The sequence below is a fragment of the Rattus rattus genome, chromosome 1, assembly GCF_011064425.1.
Source record: "Rattus rattus isolate New Zealand chromosome 1, Rrattus_CSIRO_v1, whole genome shotgun sequence".
NCBI lineage: Eukaryota > Metazoa > Chordata > Mammalia > Rodentia > Muridae > Rattus > Rattus rattus.
Window position 1 is genome coordinate 91,899,475 of NC_046154.1, and position 24,716 is coordinate 91,924,190.

Below are 24,716 nucleotides of genomic sequence, written 5' to 3' on the forward strand. Positions count from 1 at the left end.
AATCCATTGCTGTTACATTGGAGCCCTGTGACATAGTAAGATTTTAAGGGAATACATTCTGTATATCTTTAGATTTCAGCTTTTAATGGATATACATCCTTGTCCTGTTCCCCACTCCCATAGGTGAGCCAGGAAGGCTAGCAGGGGATAGAGTTTGAGGAAATGCCCTTCTTTGGATAGAGTAAAGTAGTTTCCACATCAGTGTAGGAATGTGTTAGTCAGCGGTCTCTAAAGGAACAGAACTGATAGAATGAATATATACGCAATATGTGAATTTATTCAGTTGGCTTACAGGTATGGACTGGGTAGTCCAACAATGGCTGTAACATGGCAGATAGTTGTTTAGTCCAGAAGGCTAGGAAGTGTCCCTGCAGTCCCAATTTGGTGCTTGGTATTGGGGGTAGGGTGGGGTAGATTCCTAGAGCTGCTGGCTTTTATTCTATGTTGGATTTAATACTGGGCATAGAAACAGGATAGATGAATTTGTCAGCGAGGGCGAGCAATCAGAAGAAAACTGTTCTGGCCCAGTTGGTAGGTCTTCCAGCTTCGGTTCTGTTTAAGAAAAACCCCTCAGAGAAGAGCCCACCAGCTTGATTTTTTTTTTTCTTTCTTTCTTTCTTTCTTTTTTTTTTTTAGGATAAATATTCTAGGACCGGGTGTGGTGACATGTTTTTTTTTTTAAACTTTTTTTTTCTTTTTTTTTTGAACTGGGGACCGAACCCAGGGCCTTGCGCTTCCTAGGCAAGCGCTCTACCACTGAGCTAAATCCCCAACCCGTGACATGTCTTTTAATCTAGCACTTGGGTGGCAGAGGCAGGAGGATCTCAGAGTTTAGGGACAGTTTCATCTCCATAGAGAATTTCAGGACAGCTAAGCCTAATGGTGAAACCCTGAATTTAAAAACAAAAAACAAAACAAAAGCTTGTATTCTGGGGATGTAAAGGAAGATTTTCTCATTTGTTTGTTGAAAAAAATTCCTAGGCTGAATTGTTGGGCACCATTGTTTGAAATTAATTTACCACATGTGAGTTGGGTTATTTCTGCTCTATTTGTGCCTTCTTATGTTATTATCACATCCTCCTAAATTTGAGGGACTGTTATAAGAATAGTACAAATAATGTGTATATCCTTTACCCATTTAGTTAATTTAAAACAGTTTATTCCTGCGATAAGGTGGGTGTGTGGAGGTCAGAGGACAGCGCTGTTGAGTCAGTTGTCTTCCTCCACCCCTGCTAGGGTTCCGAGTAGGGCGCTCAGGCTTGCATCGTTGGGTGGCGCTCACCTTTACTTGCTGAGCCGGCTCACTAGCCAGCGCCTTTTAGTGAACATTTCCCACTTGTTCTCATTCCCCGTTCTGTGTCTTTCTCTCTTAGCTTGTTAAGGTGATTGCTGATCTTTTCAGCTGTAAAGCTTTACCTTTGCTCTTATAATCAGTAGTTTAGAGATTTTTATAGTCTCTGCCTCCCAGCTTTCTCAACTGGGAGCTAAGCCAAGTGCTACTTAGCACTCTTAAGTCCTGAGTGCGCTCCTGCTCCTTTGAGCACTGCTCCTCCCCACCTCTTAAATTTGATTTTGAGACAAGCCATATAAGTTGCTGAAAGTGGCTTTGAAGTTTCATATTTTTGATTCATATTTTCGTTATTTCAAAATACCTTATAGTTTCCTTTTCTAGTTTTATTTTTAACCTATGGATTATTTAGTACTTTAAAAATTTTAATTTCTAAATACAGTCTATTCTTTTGTTACTATTTCTAATTCATTTCTTCTCTTTCTCCTTTCCCTCCTTTCTTCTTGCCTTGTCTTTTTTCCTTTCCATTGTTTAACTCCAATAGCCTAGAGTATTGTCCTTTTGTTTCACTGTCCTGAGTGCAGGCCTTGTAGCATTGTGGCCTTCTTATTGCTTACTTGTTGACAGAAAAATAGTCTCAGTGGATTCCTTTGGGTGAAATTGAGACTTTGACGAACTAATACAGGAATTAGCAAACTAGGGCTAAAGGGCTAACTACTCACTGTCATCTGTTTTTATATATCTTGTAAGCTAAAAGAGTTTTTATATTTGTAAATGTTAAAAATAAAAAATAAGGTTAGGGGGCTGGAGAGATGGCTCAGAGAGTAAGAGACTGGCTGCTCTTCCGGAGATCCTGAGTTCATTTCCCAGCAACCACATGGTGGTTCACAACCATCTGTAATGGGATCTGATGTCCTCTTCTGGTGTGTCTGAGGACAGCTGCAGTGTACTCATAAATAAAATAAATAAAAAAGAAAAAGAAAATGGCTTCTTTGGTAGACTCTTTAAAAAAATAAGGTTAGTATTTCATGACAGGTGAAAAATAGATGAATTCTAAGTCTTTGTGTTTTACTGGAATAGAGTGGCTCATTTCTGTGTTGTGTATGGTTACTTTGTTCACAGCAGTGTAGCTGACTGAATAGTTGGCTCAAGAATCTTATTGTCTAACTCTTGACAGATAAGCTTACCGACTTGATACAGTATCTGTGGTATGCTGCCCCTCTTTGTACACATGAGATAAATGTTCTACCGCTTAGTTATAACTGGAGTCCAAAATGCCTGCTTCTGTAAATGTTTATTTCTAGCTGTATGTCTGGTCTCCATTCAGTGTTCTGTTAGCACAGTTTACTGGTCTATCACTTCTTTCCTCCTGTCATATTTTTATGTATTTAGTTTTAGTAAACTAAAGAGGGATTTTTTTTTTTAATAGTATAGACTAGAGTTTATTCAGGGTGGGGGGTGTTGAGAGTGTAGTAGAGACAGAAAAAGGCAGAGAGTAGAGTAGAGACAGGCCATGAGCATGTAGAGAGAGGTGGGGAGGGGAATGGGGAGAGAGGGCGGAAGGGGTGAGAGGACAGAGCAAAAGAGCAGAAGCCTAAGAGGGATTTATTAAAAATTTAAATTATACTATAAATTTTTATCTTTCATTGGTATCGTTTTCTTTGGATTGCAACTTTATTTTTTCATTCTAAGTGTTTCACCAAGAGATCTCGTGTGTGTGTGTGTGTGTGTGTGTGTGTGTGTGTGTGTGTGTGTGTGAGAGAGAGAGAGAGAGAGAGAGAGAGAGAGAGAGAACATGGATGTGCCTCTGTGTGACAGCTTATATCTCTATCAATTTCTCTATCTTGTGTGTATGTGGTATGTGTGCTCTCGTGTTCATGAGTTTATGTGTGGAGGTCAGAGGTTAATATATGTTGGGTTTCTTTCCACAATTGCTTTCTACCTTATTTTTAAGTTTTTATTTATTTTGTTTGCATGCATATGCTGTGCATGGGCACTCATGCCCTCACACATGTAGAGGTTAGAGGATAACTTTCTGGAGTTGTTTCTCACTTTCACCTTTCTGTGGGTTCTGGGGCTAAAATGCAAGTTGCCAGGCTTATGAGGCCCGCACCTTTACCAGCTGAGCCATCTCTCCAGCCCCACCTTGGCAGACTCTATCACCAAACCTGGAAATCACTAACTGTGCTATTGCGACTGTCTGGCCAGGAAGCCCCAGGATCCTTCAGTCTACCTCCTCAACACTTCGGTTACAGGAACTGCACTAGGCCCTTTTTCTGTTGGTGTTGGGGATTCAAACTCAGGGTTTTCAGGACTGCACCACACACACTTTGCCAACCGAACCATCTCCTCATTGCTTCGTTTTTCTTTGTTTTCTTAAGAAATCGTTATTTTATGTGTTTTGTTTGCAGGGGTCTGGGTGTTTATAGAGGCTAGATCCTCTAGAACTGGAGTTACTCAGGGTTGTGAGCTGCCATGTGGGTTCTGGGGCTCACAAGCAGGTCCTCTGGAAGAGCAGTTAAGTGAAGCCATGTCTCCAGTCCCTACTTTGGTCTTTCTTGAATCACTGTTGGCTGTTTTTCTCTCTTGACTTGAGTGACTTTTCTAAAGGAGCCAGTGTGTGCTTGTATGACAGGCCTTACAGGCTCTGTAGACATGAGGGTATTTTTCAGCAAGAATTATTTTATTTTAAAGGCTTCCTTCAAACCTCCTTTCACTGAGACTCTTGGTTCTTTGACCTCAGTCTGTAGCCATCAGTCTGTGTCATCCTCACATACAGTGCTTCAAGCTCGCCTGCTTCTGCTTAATGTTCTCTTTTAGTAGCTTTTTGTTTCTCTTTTCTTTTTTGAGACAAAGAGGTTTCTGTGTGCAGCCCTGGCCATCCTGGAACTTGCTTTGTAGACCAGGCTGGCCTCAAATGTAGAGATTCTGCCTCCTGAGTGTTGGAATTAAAGGTATGTGTCATTGCCTGCTCTCTTTTAGTATCTTAATTTCTGGAACACATATATCCCTCTAGCTTTTGTAAATATCTAGAAGTTAAATTTGGACATGAGAGTAAGTAAGCCATTTATCTTAATTTCATGCTGTAGACCAAAGACCCATTGGTTAGCTAGTACCATGAGTATGAAAGATGTCACCTAGATAAGTTATTCATGAAACTTCCAAATTCTGTAGGTGAAGACATGATTTTAAAGCTTCTGGAGAGAAAGAAGTGAGTTTTAAGTAAATGAAGGTTTGATTTGACTGAAGGTTAGACTGGAAACTTAGCAGGCCCACTACTGCTCAATGAAAACAGGAACACTATAATTTTCTTGAGAAAATAATTTTAACCCAGCACTGTAGTCAGATGACCTTTTGCATAGGTAGATTCTCACATATGCATGGACCTAGAAACCTTACCTTTTTTTTAGTTATTTAGGGATACACTTAAGCAAAATGAAAAAGTAAACTAAGAACTTGGGGGAAAGGTTTTTTTTTTTTTTCTTTTTTTTTTTTTTTTTCAGAGCTGGCGACCGAACCCAGGGCCTTTCATTTGCTAGGCAAGTGCTCTACCACTGAGCTAAATCCCCAACCAGGGGGAAAGGTTTTAAAAAAGCATCGAGCCATCCCAGAAAAGCAGTGAAAAGACTTTGCCTAGGTGGTTGTCTAGAATGGTTAGAAAGCTCTAATTCTAGATTTGAACAAGGATATCTTGGTGGGATGAATATTCACATCATGGAAAGCTTGACATAAAAGTTGGTATAGGACAAGAGTATAAGCAAAACCAAAACTAAGGTCATTAAAGATGCCATGGAAATCTAAACAGGGTAAGGAAATTATGGTTAACAGACCAAATTAGACTGACATGGTGTTATGAAATTAAATAGGACTGTAATAATGGATTTCATCTTAAATCTAGGAACAGGCACCCAACCCAAGAACTGCCACTACTGTAGCGGCTGTTTAAACAGTGGTGCACACAGCAAAGTGCTTTGTCGCCTTTGGGGGGCTGCGCAGTGTTCTGCGGGAAAAGAAAAAAAAATCTAGGAACAATTTTTGTCTTCAAGTAACACTGGACCATAGAATAGAAAATGAACTGTATCAGGAATGATTTCTTAATAATAATAATAATTACATAATTTAAAAAGTGCTGTTTCTTGATTTTCAACTTTGAGTCAGCCTTTAGTCACCACAGGAATGGACAGAGCCTGCAATTGCAGGGTAGAATGTGACAATTATAATAATAAAAGAGGCAAATGAGTAGAAGAGGCAGGGAGATTACTACCTCTAATAGTTTTGTTTTTCACCGAGAGAATCAAGAGGTAATGCTGAGTTGACAAATAAACAATAAAGATACACTATTCAAGTTCAAAGGTGGCCAGGTGTGGTAGTGCACACTTGTTATCTCAGAACTCTAGGGGCAGAGGCTGAGGCAGAGGCAGGATTGCTAATGTCTTCAGGTTTTATTGCTGTAAAAGAGACACCATGATCAAGGCAACTCTCTCTTTCTCTCTCTCTTTTTTTAAAAATTTGTTTATTTTATATGTGTGAGTACACTGTAGCTGTTTTCAGACACACTAGAAGAGAGCATTGGGTCCTACTACAGATGGTTGTGAGCCACCATGTGGTTGCTGGGGATTAAACTCAGGACCTCTGGAAGAGTAATCAGTGGTCTTAACTGCTGAGCCATCTCTCCAGCCCCCAAGACAACTCTTATAAAGGGAAACATTTAGTTGGGGACGACTTACAGGTTCAGAGGTTCAGTCCATGATCATGATGGTGGGAAGCATGGCAGCATGCAGGCAGACTTGGTGCTGGAGTTCTGAATCATTTTTAGAAGGCAGCAGAAGCGGACAGTATCACATTGGCCAGACTTGAGCATGTATATGAGACCTCAAAGATCTGCCTCCACTGTGACTCACTTCCTCTAACAAGGCCACACCTCCTCCAATAAAGCCACGCCTCCTATTAGTGCCACTTCTTATGGGCCAAGCATATTCAAACTACCACAACCAGTTTGAGAATTAACACCCTGTATAGAAAGTTCCACAGCAAGATCTCATCGCAAAAAGTCTATTCCATGAATTACTTAAAGATTTTCCAAATATTTGGAAAGTCATGGATATCCAGTTCTAATAGACTCAAAGAATTCTATAGATTTGATCTTTCTTTAAAGATACTCTCTAGGACTTATAGTGAATCCATCAAAAGGAGTATATAAAGGGAATTCTAAAACTAGCAAGAAGAAAGATGTCAAGTTAGTTTGTGCATATAGCTTACTGGTAGAGCACTTGGCTGGCTTGTATAAAGTTCTGAGTTTGATATCAGTACCACAGGGGCAGGAGGAGCCAGAAAAATCCATAATGGGACGTTCTATTACATCTATTACAACAGATATCTCTGGAGAAACCATACAGGATAGAATCAAATGGATGGTAGGATATATTCAAAGTCTTGAGGAGCAATTGAGATTACTGTACCCACTAGAGCTACTCCTTAGAATTGAAGAAGACATACTTTCCAAAACAAGAAAAGCTCAAGGGAATTTGCTACCACTAGATTAGCTGTAATACATGAAAATGTAAGAAAGTATGAAGCTCAAAAAAAAAAAAATCAATCTTTTATAGAAAACCAAAAAAAAAAAACAAACCAAAAACAAAAACCCCACCCAAAGTATTTTATCAGAATAGAAAACCATGTTTTATTATTAATAACCTTGAATATAAGGGTTCAGTTCTTCAGTTAAAAGATATAAACTGAAAAAAGAAAAAAAAAGAGAGCATGTGGGACCAGTTTGTATACTGTCTATGAGAAACCCAGTTCATTAATGAAGGCACAAAAACTGAAAGTGAAAGGATCAAAGAAGATACTCTTCATAATTAGACACCAAAAGTAAGTAAACAGATTACACATTAAATTAAAAATTGAAAAGAGACAGGTCACTCTATAAAGATGAAGGGGTAGTTTACCAAGCTAAATTTATAGTTATAAATATATATTTATGGATTGGAGAGATGGGATTAGGGGCACTGACTGCCTTTCCAGAGGTCCTGAGTTCAATCCCCAGCAACCACATGGTGCCTCGCAACCATTTGCAAGGGATCCAATGCCCTCTTCTGATGTGTGTGAAGACAGCTATAGTATACTCACATATATAAAATAAGCAAATAAATCTTTAAAAAAATAGGTGTTTATTTAATTCTGGAGCCACTCCTTTATATAAAGCAGACATTATTAGTTATAAAAGAGTAGACTCTAGCACTTAGAAGGCAAAGGTTGGCAGATCTCTTGAGTTCAAGGCCAGCCTAGTCTACAGAGTGAGTTCTAGGACAGTCAGGGCTATGCCATGAAACCCTAGTCCCTTGGAAAACTTACATGTCTAAAAATATTTATATTGTGATTCTTAACAGCAAAACTACAGTTATGAAATAGCAAGGAAAGTAATTTTACGAGGAAATTAATTAAATGAGGAACTATATTAAAAAGTTTGCAGCATTGGGAAGGTTGAAAACCACTGTACTCAATTATTTAAGGACGTTTTGGGGTATGTGTGTGGGTGTGGATGTGGGTGTGTGTGGTTTTAAACATTTGAGCACATGAAAAAAGTTAGAAGTTCTGTGAAGGAAGTTGTAAAGGAGAGCAGTCAGCAGGGCTAGACCAGGGCCAAGTGTGTAAAAGCTCAGTACAGCAGGGGACAAGATCCAGGACCCTGGCTAGAGATGGCAAAGGTGAAATGCAGTTAGACATGTCTTCTGGGCACTTAATGATAACACATGTCATCTGGTAACACTACATAATAACACTTTATTTCTGTTTATGGAGCAGATTACTAAGAACAGGACAAACAAATTTTTTCTGGAAAGTTTCACAAAACGTTGTTAATCCATCTGCTAGAAATTTTGTTTTGATTGAAGATAGTACTTGGGTATTTACTTCAATGTTTCAAGAGTATGTTCATTTAAAGAAAGAATCCTAGAGACTTTTTTGATAGTTTCCCTTATCTTGATAGATAAATGAAATGATAACTTATTCTAGAATTTCATGTGCATGTCATATCTGGTTTGAATTTAGATTTTTGGTTTAGTTTCAAAATCCTAAAATTTACTTCAGTGGCTCAGTTGACAGATTGTCTTTTAATCACATTAATTTCTTCCTTTAATTGCATGCAAATAAAACCAGTTCCCACCAAATTTGATAATGAAACATTTGTACTGTTTAATCATAGTATTCCTTTGCTTTGTTGGCCTTGTATATTTAGTTTTTCAGTCGGGGAGCTTCAGTAATTGATGCTTGAAGCAAGGAAGCTGATTTATGTGTTGACATCATCAGAAAGCTAACAAGTCCACAGGAAATTGCTGGACTTATGTAAACTGACCATGTGTTTCTAAGGAGACTGTTGATGCAGTCTTAACCTCCCCTCCACACCTGCCACACGATGGCTCATTTTTCATTCTTTTAAGACCTTCTTGGCAATACTGTTAATTGTTTACCCATGATGCACTCTTTTCCCCCTGCTAAACATTTTTGTTGTCTTTGAGGAGAGAACTGACTCCTTGCACACATATACGTCATATAAAGTAGTAATAATAAACCTAGTACAAGAGTGTATCCTTTGTGATTAACCTCTTGATATTTGAGATTACCTTGTTCTGTGGGATAGTAGTTGATGTTTTTAATAAACAGTCGCATGGTTTATAAAGATTTATTCTGTAATTGATTACACTTGGTTGTTTCAGCTGCTCTAGTATGAATAGCATTGTGGGAATATCCCTGTCTAATCATGTGTAAGTAAGCATATCCTAGGTGTGTGCATAGTGGTAGGTCACAGGGGTCCTTTATATAGTTCACATGTTTGGCTTTCATAGGTTGAATAGTGTTATAAGTTGTCCCATTAAATCACATCCAGCTAAGTCCTGTTTAATTCCAAGAGCTTTGTTGCTCTGCCTTAACCAATGCTCCATTTTGCTACCTTTCTTCACATGATGGTATTCTGTTAGAGTCTTAACTTACATGTCCCTGAGTAGCCAGTAAGAGTAAACGTGTTTTCCTATGTTGATATACATAATGTTAGAAAGATGTTTTCTTGTTTGTTTACAATGTGTATGGCTTTACTTAATTCCTGTGCTGGAAAAATTGGGCTGTTAAAGACTTCCTCTTGTTTGAGAAATTTCCTTGTTATAGAGTGAAAGTGAAGAAAATAAAACCAACAAAACAGCTATCGTATGTTTGGGTTAAGTGCTGTTGTGTTCATATTCCAGAGGTCAGAACCTATCTATCACAAAGCCATGCTCAGTGTCAGTGAGGCAGGAAGCTGTTCTCGCAAGCCAGGCCTGGCAAGTCATGGGGTCCCTGTGGATGAAGGAGGCTGGTCCTTTCACAGCAAAGGACAAAGTACAGGTGCTAGACAGTGGTCACATGATCTGCTGCGCTTGGTGAGGTGTTGATCATTGTCTTTCATTTGTATCTTAGCTTATTCTCATTTTTTTGTCTTTTGTTCATATATATATGTATATTAAAGTTTAAAAAAAGGTTTTTAAGGTTATAAATGCTTTATTATACATACATACAAACATATTTTCTTTCACTTGGTCGTTTACTCAGAATACAAAACTTAACGTTCAAGTATGTATTTGTGTTTTTTTCTTTGCATTTATGCTTTCTGTTGTTGTTGGTTGTTTGAGACAGTTTCACTGTGTACCTTGGGGTGGTCTGGAACTTCTGGTTCTCCTTCCTCAGCCTCAGTGCTGGGTTACAGGCATGCACCTAGTTAATTTTTGTTTCTCGTGTAATGTTGTACTCCATAATCACTGAGTTATATTTCGTTATCTTCTGGAGTTTTCATCAGTTTTCTTTTTACCTTTTAGTCTGTAGGCTAACATATTTTTAACATTTAAGCATGATCATTTTTAGAGTATTCTGTGAAAGAGTTGCTCAGATGGTAAGAATTTTAGAACTGTCTCGACAGGCTGGGCCTAGCTACTAGTCCTAATTGTGTGTGTGAAAGAAATGAGTAATTGTGAAAATCAGAGAAAGGAAATTTAATTAACATGCACCAGGAAGAGAAACATAAAGAGAGACCCCCTGTCTGTATCCATTTTTGTTGCACTAAAATAGGTTAGGTAGAAGAAGCGTGGCATGTGCAGCTAAGCACTGCTGATCTAGGTGTAGTCTGTTTGTTCATTGTTTCTTTTCTGCTTCTGCATGGTGGTCAGGAGTTCTTATTACTCTTGGGGACAAGCTGCTTCTCAGATTAATCATGCTCCAGAGTGCTGCCTTTCCATTATGGACAGCTACCCTCGTTTGGGTAATAGTTTGTTGTGTGAGGAGGATGTGTTGTTTCTGGATGCCTAGGTGACTGCAAGTTTATGGCATTGGAGACCTTTCAACATGTCGTGGGGATCTGGAATAGGACATTATAAAAGCTGACAGTAGGTGCCTCAGGTGCTCTTATATTTGTTCCTTGCGCCTTGAAGTGAAATAAAGAGGTAGTTAGATATTACCTTTTTCCTGGGTGGTGATAGCATGCCTAGGTGCAGAATTAAGGAGTATAGTTGCAAAGTGAGAGGAGAGATACCAGGATTTTTTATCCTGCTTTTAGTTGCCTTGTAGGCCCAAGTGAAGAGTTGGTGGGGTTTGTTTGTTTGTTTGTTTGTTTTGTTGTTTTATTTTTTGGTCTGTGGGGTTTTTTGTTTGTTTGTTTTGTTTTGTTTTGGCAAAGGCAGGTTTTTAGACCCTTTTACCAAAGCGGCTGTATTTTGACATGAAACACTGATACTAAAAGACAGATATATGTAGAGGATATATCTATTAGCAAATAAATACATTTTAACCAAATTTCTTATTTTAAAGCCATGTTGGCCACACTAGAATGAATGAATATATATTAGAATATATATTAATATTTTTTCCCCAAGGCAAGATTTCTCTGTATAGCCCTACCTGTCCTTGAACTACCTCCATATACCAGGCTAACCCTGAACTCAGAGATCTGTCTGCCTGACTGCATCCCAAGTGCTAGGATTAAAGGCCTGTGACACTATCACCTGACAAATTACCATATTTAAACTTCAAAACCTTAACTTTATCTGCAGGTAGATAGTAAGCTACAAAGTTTGTTCATTATCAGATCAGAAGCACAGTAATACCTTTATATCAGAAATTAGGAATTTCTGTGCTTTAACGATCCTGGTCTTGAGCCAAGTTGGAACTTGAAAATTTTCTTTCATCCTGGTTAGTTAATTCCTTTGTTTTGGGAGGGTGTCTTTGTTAAACTTGAGTTTAACAAAGGCTAGCCAAGGATAGTGATTTCTGGATGCTTAAGACATTTTTGTTTAAATAATTGTTTTTGTAGTACAGTAGAGACACTTTGGAGATTAGTCCTTCCACAGGAGCCAAAATGTTTGTAGCTAGGGGCTGGAGAGCTGCTTTTGTAGTTTCATTCCCAGCCACCACAGTGGGCGGCTCACAACAGCCTGTAACTCTGATTCCAGGGGATGTAACTCCTCCTTCAGACCTCCATGGGCCCCCCAACCCCAACAACATACATTTATACCAGGAAACACTTAAGTTTGGAATGAAAATAAAATATTTGCGGTAGTATTATTCTAAAATTTATATAGTTATTTGAAGATTAAGTTTTATTACCTAATAAACCAAAATACTTATTTTTTTAAAAAATTCATCAGGATGAACAAAATTGATCGATTTGAAGTGGATTGGTTTTGCCTTCTATTTCATATTTATTATCCTTTTATAACCTTGGTTAACTATATTAGGATTGTAATAAAAAGGCTTATCTGATACATTTTATTGTTGAGTATTCAGATGTTCAATAGGACAGAACTCTTGCTTGAATAGGTCTGATGGCTCATCCCGTACCTGAACTCAGATCACCACTCAGTTTGGCTATATATAACAAGACTCTTAGAAAAGCCAAGGTCTGAGGCTGGAGCTGAGTCATGTTTGCCCAGCATGGTCAAACCCCCAGCACCAGGAGACAAACCCTTCTCTCTTACTTTAAATAAATAAATTTCTAAAAGCATATTTGCTTTTAAAACCAAAGATAGTTTATGGAAACTAATAATTATAAAAAGTTTGACCAATTTAGATATGAATCGTGTCCTTGTAGTTCTATTTTTAGAAATTAGTTTTGAAAGTAAAGATTCTTAGAATGTTAAAGTATTTGCATGTAAGTCAAAACTGTCAGCATATAGTCTCCTAAACACAGTTTAGTATTTCAAACACTGAACAATTGGAATTGTCAGAGGCATTTGCAAAATTATGCCCCCAGTGTTTTGCCTTTTTAAAAATATAACTATATTGATAGGCATCTGCTGTAGTTGTTTTTTTTTTTACCACACAGTTGGCTCCCAATCTTCTTAAATATCCTTATACTTAAATAAAATAATACTTTTGGTTAATAGTAAATATAAGCCATTATTTTAAAACTTTATTAATTGAGTACTAATTTTACTTTTCAGCGGGGATCTGATGAGCTTCTTCCTTCTGGTGTCATTAACGGACCTTCTACCATGAACAATTCTACTTCTGCAGGTGTGTATGGTAAGTTTTAACACCCGTCTTGTGTTTTCTTTCTGTGAGCTTTTTTCCCCATTGTTCTTATGTGCCACTGTTTACAGTAAAAATTTGTGAATTTTACTCAATAAGAGAAGTGGAAAGAGTCAGCTAAGGAAAAAACATAGTATTGAAGAAATTTAGGAATGAGTCCACCATTTTGTACATCTACCCCAAAATAATTAATTGGGAAGATTTTGTAGGCAGAGAATTTGTTAATATAAACGTGTAAACAGTGATATGGGAATTGAGACTAAAGCCAACTTTGTAAAGTTGAGTTCACATTAGGATCCCTGGAGAAAAACTGGGGAGATGCATGTAGTTCAGTTGGTAGTGCTTGCTATGAGAGCATGAGGGCCTGGTTTTGAACGCCCATGACTGTTTAATGTCCATGTCTGTCACGCAGTGTTAGGGTGTGAGGGGAAAAGAAGAGAGAATCCTTGGAGCTTGATGGCCAGCTAGTCTAGCCAAAACAAGGAGCTCTAGGTTTAGTGAGAGACCCTGTCTCAGAAATTAAGGTGAAGAGTGATAGAGGAAGACACCCAAATCTATTTCTGACCTCTATAAGGATGCAGTACATAGGTAGTCCTATGCACATGCATACCAGGAAGCAAAGAAAGATGGATGCTAGTACTCATTACCTTTCTTTCCCTTTTTATTCCTTCTAGAAGTCTCCATCATGGAAAGATAGTGCCCACGTTTAGGGTGGGTCTTCCCACTTAAGTAAAGCCTCTTTGGAAAGCCTTTCTAGACTACACCCAAGGGTTTATCTCCGAATGAGTCTGTTATAAGAGTCTTGAAGTTAACAATCAAGATTAACCAGCACACTTAGAATAACTTGGAAGCACTTGAAATATACAAACTCACCCCTGAAGTTTCTGTGTGGAGGAGATGTTTGCCTTTGTTTTAGAGCTCTTAGGTCATGCATCAGACATACAGATAGGCTTGAGCACCACCGCTAGTCAAATTTTCATTCTTCTTCTCAGGAGAGATCCAATTCCACAGAGCTGTTGCCTCCTGGGATTTCAGTTAAAGGTCTAGGGGTTGGGGATTTAGCTCAGTGGTAGAGCGCTTGCTCAGCAAACGCAAGGCCCTGGGTTCGGTCCCCAGTCGGAAAAAAAAAAAAAAAAAAAAAAAAAAAAAAAAGGTCTAACCAGCGCATCTGTCTTGCTTGGTTCTAGCTTCTCTTACATATTTTGTCGTTTCTTTCTCCTTAAAAAATATGCTATTTTGGATAATTAGAATGTTTTTTGTTTACTTACTTTGCCTTCTCCAACTTGCTGTGCAAGTATGAGGGCCTGATAGATCATCAGTACCCATGTAAGGCTGGTTCCCATACGTGTCTAACTCCAGTGTAGAAGTGTGAGGGGCAAGAACAGAGAATGCTGGAGTGTCATTGGCTATTCTAATTTGAAGTGTATGGTTTTCATTTTTCTTTTATTTATGTCTCTTTTATTTTTATTTTTTATTTTTTGCCAAGGTGTGAGGTGTGTTGCTAGGAATCTAATCCAGTCCTTGCAAATGTTAGACAGAGCCTACCCAACTAGACTTGTTTGCTTCATGCATCTCTTAATGTTCCTTTTAGATTGTCCTAGATTCTCAGAGCTCTATGTCCTGAAGGATGTGTGTGTGTGTGTGTGTCCTTATGATTTCCACTTGGTAATAAACTTTTCTTTCATTGTGCTGGGAAGTGGACCTAAGACCTCACATGTATTAAGATGAAATTGTATCTCTAGAACCAAGGAAACCTTTAAAATATAACTTCATTTCTTTGTAATAATCCAAACCCAGGTTTGTCTGAACTTGTGATATTTCTGCCTCTGCCTTCAGAATGTTTCTGATGTTACAGGCATTCACCACTGAAACAATGTGAGTGTGGCTCACAACTGCCTGTAGCACCATCTTCAAAGAGTTTTAACGTTCTTTTTTGACCTCCATGGGCATCCATATACATGTGTCATACACACACACACACACACACACACACACACACACACACACACTCACACACACGTCATAAGCGTAGACTTTGATGCTTTCTTAAGATACACAAACTTTTTTTGTTTTTTGTTTTGTTTTGAGACAAGGTTTCTTTGTATAGCCCTGGCTGCTTAGAAATCAATCTGTAGACCAGGCTGGTCTTGAACTCATAGAGATCTGCTTGCCTCTTCCTCCTGAGGGCTGGGATTAAAGGGGTATGCCACCACTGCTTGAGAACAAACATTTTAATAAAGTCCTACTGTACCCCAAAGTGAAAGCCATGAATACTGACTTGCTGAGTGATCTTTTTTCCTTTAGTAGAATCAGAAAATTTTTGTAGATAATCTGAATATCAATTTTAAAAATACTTTAAGTCTGAGAAACTACTTTGTATTGCTAGAAATATTTTTGTTTGAAAACAGGAATTAGTTTGTATCAATCCTGTTGCAACTACGTGGCTGACTCAAACTTTTTGCCATGTATGGGCTAATGATGCATAGCTGTAAATTTACCAAAAGACAGAAGAGAACTGACATAGAGAGATTATTACACACTCTGTGATGGATCTGCAGCAGGTAGCTTCTGCCACTGAGGGGACAGAGCCTTTTATATCTGTAGAGGGGCAGTGTACTCAGTCAACTTCATAGATCATTTTTGTGTGGTCTAAAGCTGAGGCAAAAGCCAAATCTGAAAGGACAAACTAACTTTATGCCATCTTGTTAACTATTAAGCTTTACAGCACTGGTTGTCTCGAGACGAATCTTTGGGGGTAGGTGCCATGGGTCATTGGGACTTTGTCTTGGAATGTTAGTGTATGTAATATCTAGATAAGGCTCTGCAGTTGAATGTTGATTGTCAGAGTGCACAGACTTTAAATTAACATTTGTCTTGGAGCTTTTTATCTCTGTGCTTTTTAGTAAGAACAGTGTTCTTACTCTGAGTATGTGGCACCTATATTTATAGCTTAGTAGTACCTCAAAATGTTATCTTAGCCAGGACTCAGGAAACCTAAGCAGGAGGATTTCAAATTCAGTGACAGCAAGTTCTAGGCCAGCCCTCACTACAAAATTCTGTCTTACCTTAAAATGATGATAGCAGTTTCTACCTTTAATGTTGAACTTTTTTTAAAAAAAAAAAAGATTTATTTATTTATTTCATGTATGTGAGTATACCAGATACCAGAAGAGGGCATCAGATCCCATTACAGTTGGTTGTGAGCCACCATGTTGTTGCTGGGAATTGAATCAGGACCTCTGGAAGAGCAGCCAGTGCTCTTAACTGTTGAGCCATCTCTTCAGCCTAATGTTGAACTTTTTTAAGTGAATTTAAACATATTAGATAGAATTGCTCCTGTAACATTCAGTTGGGATCTACTAAAGGGATTCAGAAGCATGTCAGTACCATGTAATAATTGATTTTCTGAAGTTAGCAAATGATGACAACATTGAACTGATAGAGCCTGCTAAATAGAGTTGCTGTCTCATGGATTATGTCTCTCTCTATAGCATGCGGTATTAATTAAGGAAAGCTGTGAGTTGATTTATTGCAAGCTTTTTAAACAAAATAGTGATAAAGTTGTATTTCACATGTGCCTTGTCAACGGATTCCCACATTTTCAGCTGTTGGCCTGGCCACCAAGTGGTCCCACATGATGGTGCATTCCTTTAGTCCTAGCACGGGGAAGAGGAGGCAGAAGGATCAGAACTTCAGGATCATCCTTGGCTATATTTTTAAAAAGTGGAAAGGAAAAAAAAATTTGTGTGTGTGTGTGTGTGGGAGGGGGGAAGTATAGGCAATAGGTTAATTTTACTTATTCATATCCTATATCCTATTGTACCTGCTACTTTTAAATCAAAAGGTCTGTATGTTGTCCATGAGGGATTTCATAAAGAGCATCAGTCTCTCATTGATTAACTTTCAGATTTAACTGTTCTATCTAAATAGGAAGATGAGACTAGCAGAAAACTTAACACTAAGGAATTAAATCTACCAAATCCCATTCTTGCTTATTTTGGTACAACTATTAATAATATAGTTATAGATACATTTAAAATGAAGATTTTATGTTGCGTAAGGACACTGGAACACTGGTGCCAAGCTGTGACTCCCTAGGCAATGTGGGACCTATGGTTATTCTCTGTGTATATTGTTATTTTAAAATCTCATGTATGACGGGTTACCTGAGATGCTGGGGGTAGGGGTAAAAGGCACTTGCTACCACACCTTGTGACTTGAGTGTGATCACCAGGCAGTTCCTACATGGCGGATGGAGAGAACTGACTCCTGTTGTCCTTTGACTTTCACACATCTGCTGTGACACACATGTCTACATAAAATCAATAAATAAAATGTAATAAAAAATCCTTTCTTGTAGCTACATATTCTGTGGGAGCTTTAAATTATGAAGCTTATTCTAAAATAAAGAATATCCCTTCCTATGATCTTTACCTAAAATAGACTTAAAGATATTTTGACTCAACTTAGATTATTTTGTTTTTGTATTATGCTGCTTTCACTAGTGTGTGTGCTCATGTACCCTTGTGCACAGGGCAATGTTTTTTATATCTGGGATCTTGAACATGGATCTGCAGTGTTAAGGCTTTTTTAAAAAATGTCTCTGGTAACTATGATTACATTTCAACACTTCATAACTCCTATCTCCTTTTAAATATAGTTGTATAAACTAATGGCAGGAACTGATAGTATTCTGTTTGTTTAAAAGAACTGATTTTTATTTCAGCCCATTGTTACTCAGATTGACCTTTTAAAAGTCTTCCTTTTAGCTCTATGTGGCCTTGACTAATAAGTACAAGTGTTTTATGGGGCCTGTGGGTCATCTCTGTATACTGTTTGTCTTTTCTCGTTCTGCTTGGAAAACGTCTATCTTTCATCTCCGATTGTAAAGATGATGGTTACCTTTTAGCAAGAGAGACAGCCTAGAGCCTAAGTCACTCGTGGCTTTTTTATCTTGCTATTACAAACATATAATATTCAATGTTGTTTAACTTCACAAGCATAATGCTAAATGTTATATATTTAACATATCAGTATATGTTATATATTGGCTCATTTATACAATGTTTAATGACACAAATATTGTGAATCTATGTTGTGAAAAATCAATATGATTGGAAGATAAATGTAAATGGAAAGAGAAAAAACCTCATATGCATAAAGGACGTGTGTTTCTGTGTGAGTGAATGTGTTGTGTGTGGGTGTCTCAGGATACCAGTAGAGGTCAGTGGATTCCTTAGAACTGGGATTATAGGTGGTCAGTCACCTGGTGTGGGTGCTGAAAACTGATTAGGGAAGAGTAGCAGGGAGAGGTCTTTGTTGCAGTATAATTAATAGAAAGGTTTCTTTTATCCCACACTAGAGCTGTCACCGCAGGGGCACATGGCATCTGTGAGATATTTTCATCTCAGTCAACAAAGTGTCTCACCTGCTCTGTACCATCCCATATCATACTGCTGATGACCACTCTCTGAGCCTGGCAGCAATCTCTCTACCCATCTAGTTCCCAAGGCAGGTTTCCACACCAGACATACACATCCCAATTCTGTGGCAGGCTCAGTGTGTCCCGCCACCACACACTCTCTTGAACTCAATTAAATCGCCACATGAAAGAACACACAACACAATAACCTCCGATCCAATTGATAAGATATAATTGCCCATCTAAACAGCACAAAATCCTTTATACACCCATCCCTTAAAAATAGTCATGTGCAGAGAGAAATCTTAACATCTGTCTCTATGTTCTCTCAGCTGCTCTCCCCCTCACTCTGATCTTCTCTCTAAAGCTTTTCTCTCGCCAATGACATCCTTCCTTTTCGTCCAATGACAGGCCTCGTTCTATCCTGTACCTGCCTTCACCTGCATAATAACATCAACCTATAGGTCTTAACTGCTAGTCCATCATTCCCGCCCAGTATTCTACTTTTTTTTTTTTTTTTTTTTCGGAGCTGGGGACCTAACCCAGGGCCTTGCGCTTGCTAGGCAAGTGCTCTACCGCTGAGCTAAATCCCCAACCCCAGTATTCTGTTTCTTGACTTGACTGATGATTATGCAGCCTACTTATGAAACTATGATAATATTAATACTAAAGTCTATTCATGGCTATATTACAAAAAGAAAGTTATAGAGAAATACTTTGATACAGTTATGAGTCCTGACAAATTACACAAGATGAGCAAAATATGTACATGGGGTGTGTGTGTGTGTGTGTGTGTGTGTGTGTGTGTGTGTGTGTGTGTGTGTGTGTATGATAATGATAATACACACTCTTAATGGTCATTCTAATGTCTGTTTTCCTTTTCCTTTCAAAACAGAATTCCCAAATTATTACTAGATTGCCACACAAGAATAAAAAACCAATTTCCTTCTTCCACTTGAAAGTGGAAGGTCAATGGTAAAAGAAGATTGATTGAGATGAAGTCCAGTTTTAACTTTCCTTAACCTCTGAGGATGGGAATGATGGTGATAGTGGTGGTTTGATTAAGAATGGCCTCCGTAGGCTGATTATTTGATTGCTTAGTCATCAGGGAGTGGCAGCATCTGAGAAGAGTTAGGAAGTGTGACCTTGTTGGGATAGGTGTGGTCTTGTTGGAGGAAGTGTATCCCTGGGAAGGGTGGGAGTTGGGGTTCAAAAGCACAGTGTCACTCTGTCTTGGCCAGTGAATCAGAATACAGCTTGCAAGACTTCTCTAGCACCATGGTGCTGCCATGCTCCCAGTCACGATGAGAGTGGACTGATAAACCTCTGAAACTGTAAGCAAGCCCACAATTAAATGTTTTCTTCTGTAAGAGTTGCCTTAATCATGGTGTCTCTTCACAGCACAATAGAACAGTGACTAAGAAGTGATGAGGTGCAATTTTATAACTTGAACCAGTCGTCATAAATTATAGAAGATCATATTATAAAATCTGGTTCTTAATCAAGAAATCAAATCTCCTGTCATCTACCCATGTTTCAGAAGATCTAAAAATATACCCCTAAGTCTGCATTTTGTTTTGAATTATAGCACTCTCACCTATGTTTGAGTTAACATAACATACAAATAATGCTCCCATGATCGGCCTGGCTTAATCTATGCATACAAGAACAGGCCAAAACCAAGAAATTATAAAATATGTCACAACATCAGATGAATGGAGAAACCCTTATGACAGATTAATAAAAGCATAATTATAGCTATTGTTAACAATACAAAATAAAACAAAAGCAAATTAGTGAGATAGTCTTTGTATTCATATGCTTGAAATAATATTCATTTGAATCACTAAAATGTGGGAGAATAGTGACCTAGCATGTATGAGGTCCTAGGTGCAAAACACAGAAATACAACCTAGCAGTGTACTAACATACATACATACCTGTTACAAATACAAATGTGGGGGCGAGTGGTAGTGTGTGTAGGGCAATAGGGAATGTTCAGTTTATATATTTTTAGGTCAAGTTGTATGTCACAGACACAACATTAAATATTGCTGTGTTTTTTATATGGTCCTCATGACATCTATATAGGATTATAGGTAGTACATTTTCATTAGTTTTTAGAAAAGGGATATTAGGAGTTTGGCAAGATTGTATTTTTCTGCCAATAGTGGCAAATATATTTAATATTTAAAAAGATTGTAATAAAAATTTTAGTGGCAAATATTTAATATTTAAAAGGATTATAATAAAAATTTAAATAGTTATATTTGGCCTATCCTCATAATATTCCTGGAAGAAAAATATTTCTGAATTTCATCTGCATAAACTTGAATAATCTTTATAGGCAGGTCAATTGTAGTTAGTATGATCTGAATAAGATCTTGCTATGTGCTAGGACAATCAGTTCATTTTTTGCAGTGACTGGTCTGAAATTTTAGAGCAGGACAGCATCATTGGGACATACAGTACTGCAGAGTGCTGAGTGGCATGCATGTAGTTTAAAGCATGTGGGGGTATTGGAAAATGCATATCTTAACCAAGGTCTGCTTATTACTACTGAGTAGGATTATCATAAGAACACAAAATGTAGCTAATACATAATAGATTAAGCCTATAATGCTTAAGAAATAAACTGAAATTTTATAGATAACTCATCCAGATTGTTTTGGTTGTATTTATACAAAAATTTATATCATGATTTTCTTTAAATTGGGTATTTCTTTATTTACATTTCAAATGTTATTCCCTTTCCCAGTTTCCCCTCTGGAAAACCCCTATCCCGTTCACCCTCCTCCTGATTCTGTGAGGGTGCTCCCCTATCCATTATCCCAATCCCTCCTGGCATTCTCCTACACTGGGGCATCAAGCCTTCACAGGACCAAGGGCCTCTCTTCCCATTGGTGCCCAAAAAGGCCATCCATCCTCTGTAACATATGTTGCTGGAGCCATGGGCCTGTCCATTTGTAGTCTTTTGTTGGTGGTTTAGTCCCTGGGAGCTTTGGGGTGTCTGGTTGGTTGATATTGTTGTTCTTCCTATGGGGTTGCAAACCCCTTCAGCTCCTTTAGCCCTTTCTCTAACTCCTCCACTGGGGTCCCCGTGCTTAGTCCAATGGCTGGCTGTGAGCATCTGCCTCTGTGTTTGTCAGACTCTGGTAGAGCCTCTCAGGAGACAGCTATATAAGGCTCTTGTCAGCATGCACTTCTTGGCATCTGCAATAGTGTCTGGGTTTGGTGACTGTATATGGGATGGATCTTTCTTAAAATTTGTTGTTTGTTTGTTGAGCTCTGACTGGTCTGGAACTCACTCTTTAGATCAGGCTGGCTTTGAACTCAGAGATCTGTCTGCCACTGCTTTCTGGGATTAAAAGGTTTGTGCCACCACAACCTGGCTTAAATTTTGTTTTAGTTCTTTTAATTTTGCAGTATAAAACATTTGAAAAGGGTCCTTTAACAATATATTAGTGGACTAGAGAGATTCCTGAATAAGGTTGAGTACTGGATGCTCTTGTAGAAGACCCAGGTTCGGTTTCCATCACCGACATGGCAGCTTAAAACTGTCCATAATCTCAGTTCCAGGGACTCTAGTACCTAGTTCTGATTTCTTGGGCACCAGGCATGCTGATTGTACATACATACATGCATGCATGCATGAAAAACACTTATACTCATAAAAATAAATACACACATGAGACATTTTGAACATTGTAGAGGTATAGTCATTCCTCAGTTAGTGATTGGCATGCTTTCTGAATATGCAGTGAACTTCCTAGAGTAGGGTCTCTCAACCTATGGATTACGACATGTGGGGGTTGAACAACCCTTTCACAGGGGTTACCTAAGATGGTCAGAAAATACAAATATTCATACTATAATTCATAACAAGCAAAATTACAGTTGTGAAGTAGCAACAAAAATAACTTTATGGTTGGGATCACCACAACATGGACTGTATTAAGGGGTTGTAGCATTAGGAGGGTTGAGAACTACTGTGCTAGAGTGTGTTTACACAGACCTGGGCAGTATAATTTACTTACTACACTTAGGTGTATGTGTTATATATGGTGTAGCTTGTGCCTCAGACTGCAAACCTGTGCATATTGACTTTGTACAAGTCTGTCACTGTATTGACTACTGTAGGTAGTTGTAGTTAAGTGTTGTGTATCTAAACATAAAGAAGGTAGACTTGTGGTTAGTGCTTACCTCATGAAAGTGATACCTGACTCTATGAAGCAATAGAATTGATTTATCCTAATACTTTTCCTCAAAGAAAAATCAGACAACAATTAAATGTGATGGCCACAGTGAAAAACCAAAAGTGGATTTATTAAGAGGTGATTGGTTTCAAAACCCATAGCTCCATTAATTTCAAATCTGGTGCACTAGGTCAAGTGTGGCAATTTTTAGTTAATGTAGTATGTCAACCCAAATTAGTTTTGTAATTAAAAAAAAAATCTTATGTTTTTTTAGCTAATGGGAATGACAACAAGAAATTTAAAGGAGATAGACCTCCCTGTTCGCCTTCCCGTGTTCTCCATCTTCGAAAAATTCCATGTGATGTCACCGAAGCAGAGGTCATATCATTAGGTCTACCATTTGGCAAAGTAACTAATCTTTTGATGTTGAAAGGAAAAAGCCAGGTATGTAATATTTAAAGATTGACACTGAGTGATTATCTTCTGGGTGTTAGTATTTCATGTAATTTTTATTTTCTTGAACTTAAAATTAACTAGTTGACTTGAGACCGGGTCTCTGTTGCTCTGGCTGATGTAAAATTCATAAGCTCAAGTGACCTTTCTAAAGTTCAGCCTTCTAAGTATCAGGAACCATGTGTGTGCTGCCGTGTGGCTATCTGTAACCACAGATTAGTTTTTAAGTTGATTTTTTTTCCTTGTGTGACAACAAGCAAAAATTAATACAATAAACAGGAAAATTTCTTATCTAATGATTTGAGGTCTGATTCTTTGAGCCCTATTTCGTATTTTACTTCATGTTTTCAATTATAGGATGATTCTTAAAAATGTCCTATTATGCCTAAGAGACCCTGATATTGAAATTATAAATTGGCACGTCATTTGTCCAACTAAAGAACAATGCAATTATCACTATAAGCTAAAGATCTAATTGTCTTTTACCTGGGATTTAAGAGTTGGGAACAGCTGGCATAGAGGCACACACCTTTAATCCCAGTGCTAGAGAGTTAGGGGTAGGTGAGTCTCTTGAGTTCAAGGCTAGCCCAGTGAGTTCCATACATTAAGTTCCAGGACAGCCAGGGCTATGTTGAAAGATCCTGTCTTATAACAAAACAAACAACAGCAACAAAAAGGTTTGGGGGCTACATCATTTGTAAAGGAAAACCGAATGTCTAGCTAGATACAGCTGAACAGTTAGTATTTTTTTAAAAGTGAAAGCAGTCACTTTTAAAAGGCCAGAGATTTAGCTCAGCAGTTAGTTAAGAGCCTTTGTTGCTCATGTAGTGGACCCAGGTCCAGTTTCCAGGCCCATAGCTGGCTGTTCCTGCCCTTCCAGGGGGTCTGACTGATACCTTCTCCAGAGTCCATGGGCAGCAGGTATACACGATGCACACATACAGTCAGGCAGACACATATATAAGATAGAAAGTGAGTGGTTTTCTTTTTATAATGCATTTGCTTACAGTAGGCCACTTTTCTTGTAAGAGTTCATTTCTTTTTTTTTCTTTTTTTCTTTTTTTTTTTTAAAAAAAAACCTGATTGCTGTGGATCTTCTCTGGTGCTTTGGTCTGTTGTAGCCAGTTGTTGCTTTAGGTTAGCCCAAAACAACGCCATGTCTCCTGCTTCCATTGACCCTTATGCACATTCCAGTTGTGGAATTATTGTGTAGCTTCCTTAATAATTTGAAAGACATAAGAGTAACTTCAACGAGTGTTTATATTAAATTATTTTTTAAGATATTATTTTTGGTACTTTTGCGAGTTTCATACATTGATTGGTCTTACTCATTCCTTCTTTCTGAACTCTTCTCATACCACCTCCTCTTTTCTACCTGTCAAAACTGTTTTGTTTCTTAAACCGTACAGGATACATTTTAATGGATACATGCAAAATGCAATCTCTGTGTATAAATGGGGTATTTGATGTTTTAATTCATGAATATATATTTAAATCAGATTCAAAACATATGAAACATTCTTACCATCCTCTTTCTCTCTTTTTTTGGGGGTGTTGGGGGAGGGGGCAGTCAGGGTAGAGGGAGCAGTTGTTAGGGTTTGACCCTAGCTCTTTTCTTGTGCTGGCCAAGTACTCAAGCTACAACCTGATATTATTATTTCTTTATGATGAAATCATTTAAAACCCTGTTTTCTAGTCTTTTTAATTATTTACTGTATTATTGTTGTCTTTAAATACCTTACTAAGAAAAAGCACAATAGAATTTTTACTCTTAAAGATAGCTTAGACAAGCTATCTTAACAGCTTAAAC

General features: G+C 38.0%; 1 protein-coding gene and 1 non-coding gene across 5 annotated transcripts in view; both read left to right on the forward strand.

Moving 5' to 3' along the window:
- The window catches only part of Ptbp3 (polypyrimidine tract binding protein 3), an 81,001-nt gene that overhangs the window by 12,972 nt on the left and 43,313 nt on the right, over positions 1–24,716 (forward strand). For 2 of the 4 annotated variants that reach the window (XM_032903477.1, XM_032903491.1), the window contains 2 exons: positions 12,748–12,829; positions 22,728–22,897. In XM_032903477.1, the coding sequence (XP_032759368.1) occupies positions 12,748–12,829; positions 22,728–22,897 (252 nt within the window). Of the gene's footprint in view, positions 1–12,747; positions 12,830–22,727; positions 22,898–24,716 lie in introns of those variants that run through there. The other 2 variants (XM_032903484.1, XM_032903499.1) reach the window with 2 other exon arrangements.
- On the forward strand, positions 5,190–5,318 carry LOC116890455. Its single transcript, XR_004386647.1, has one exon. It is a non-coding gene; the product is annotated as a small nucleolar RNA SNORA68 (small nucleolar RNA).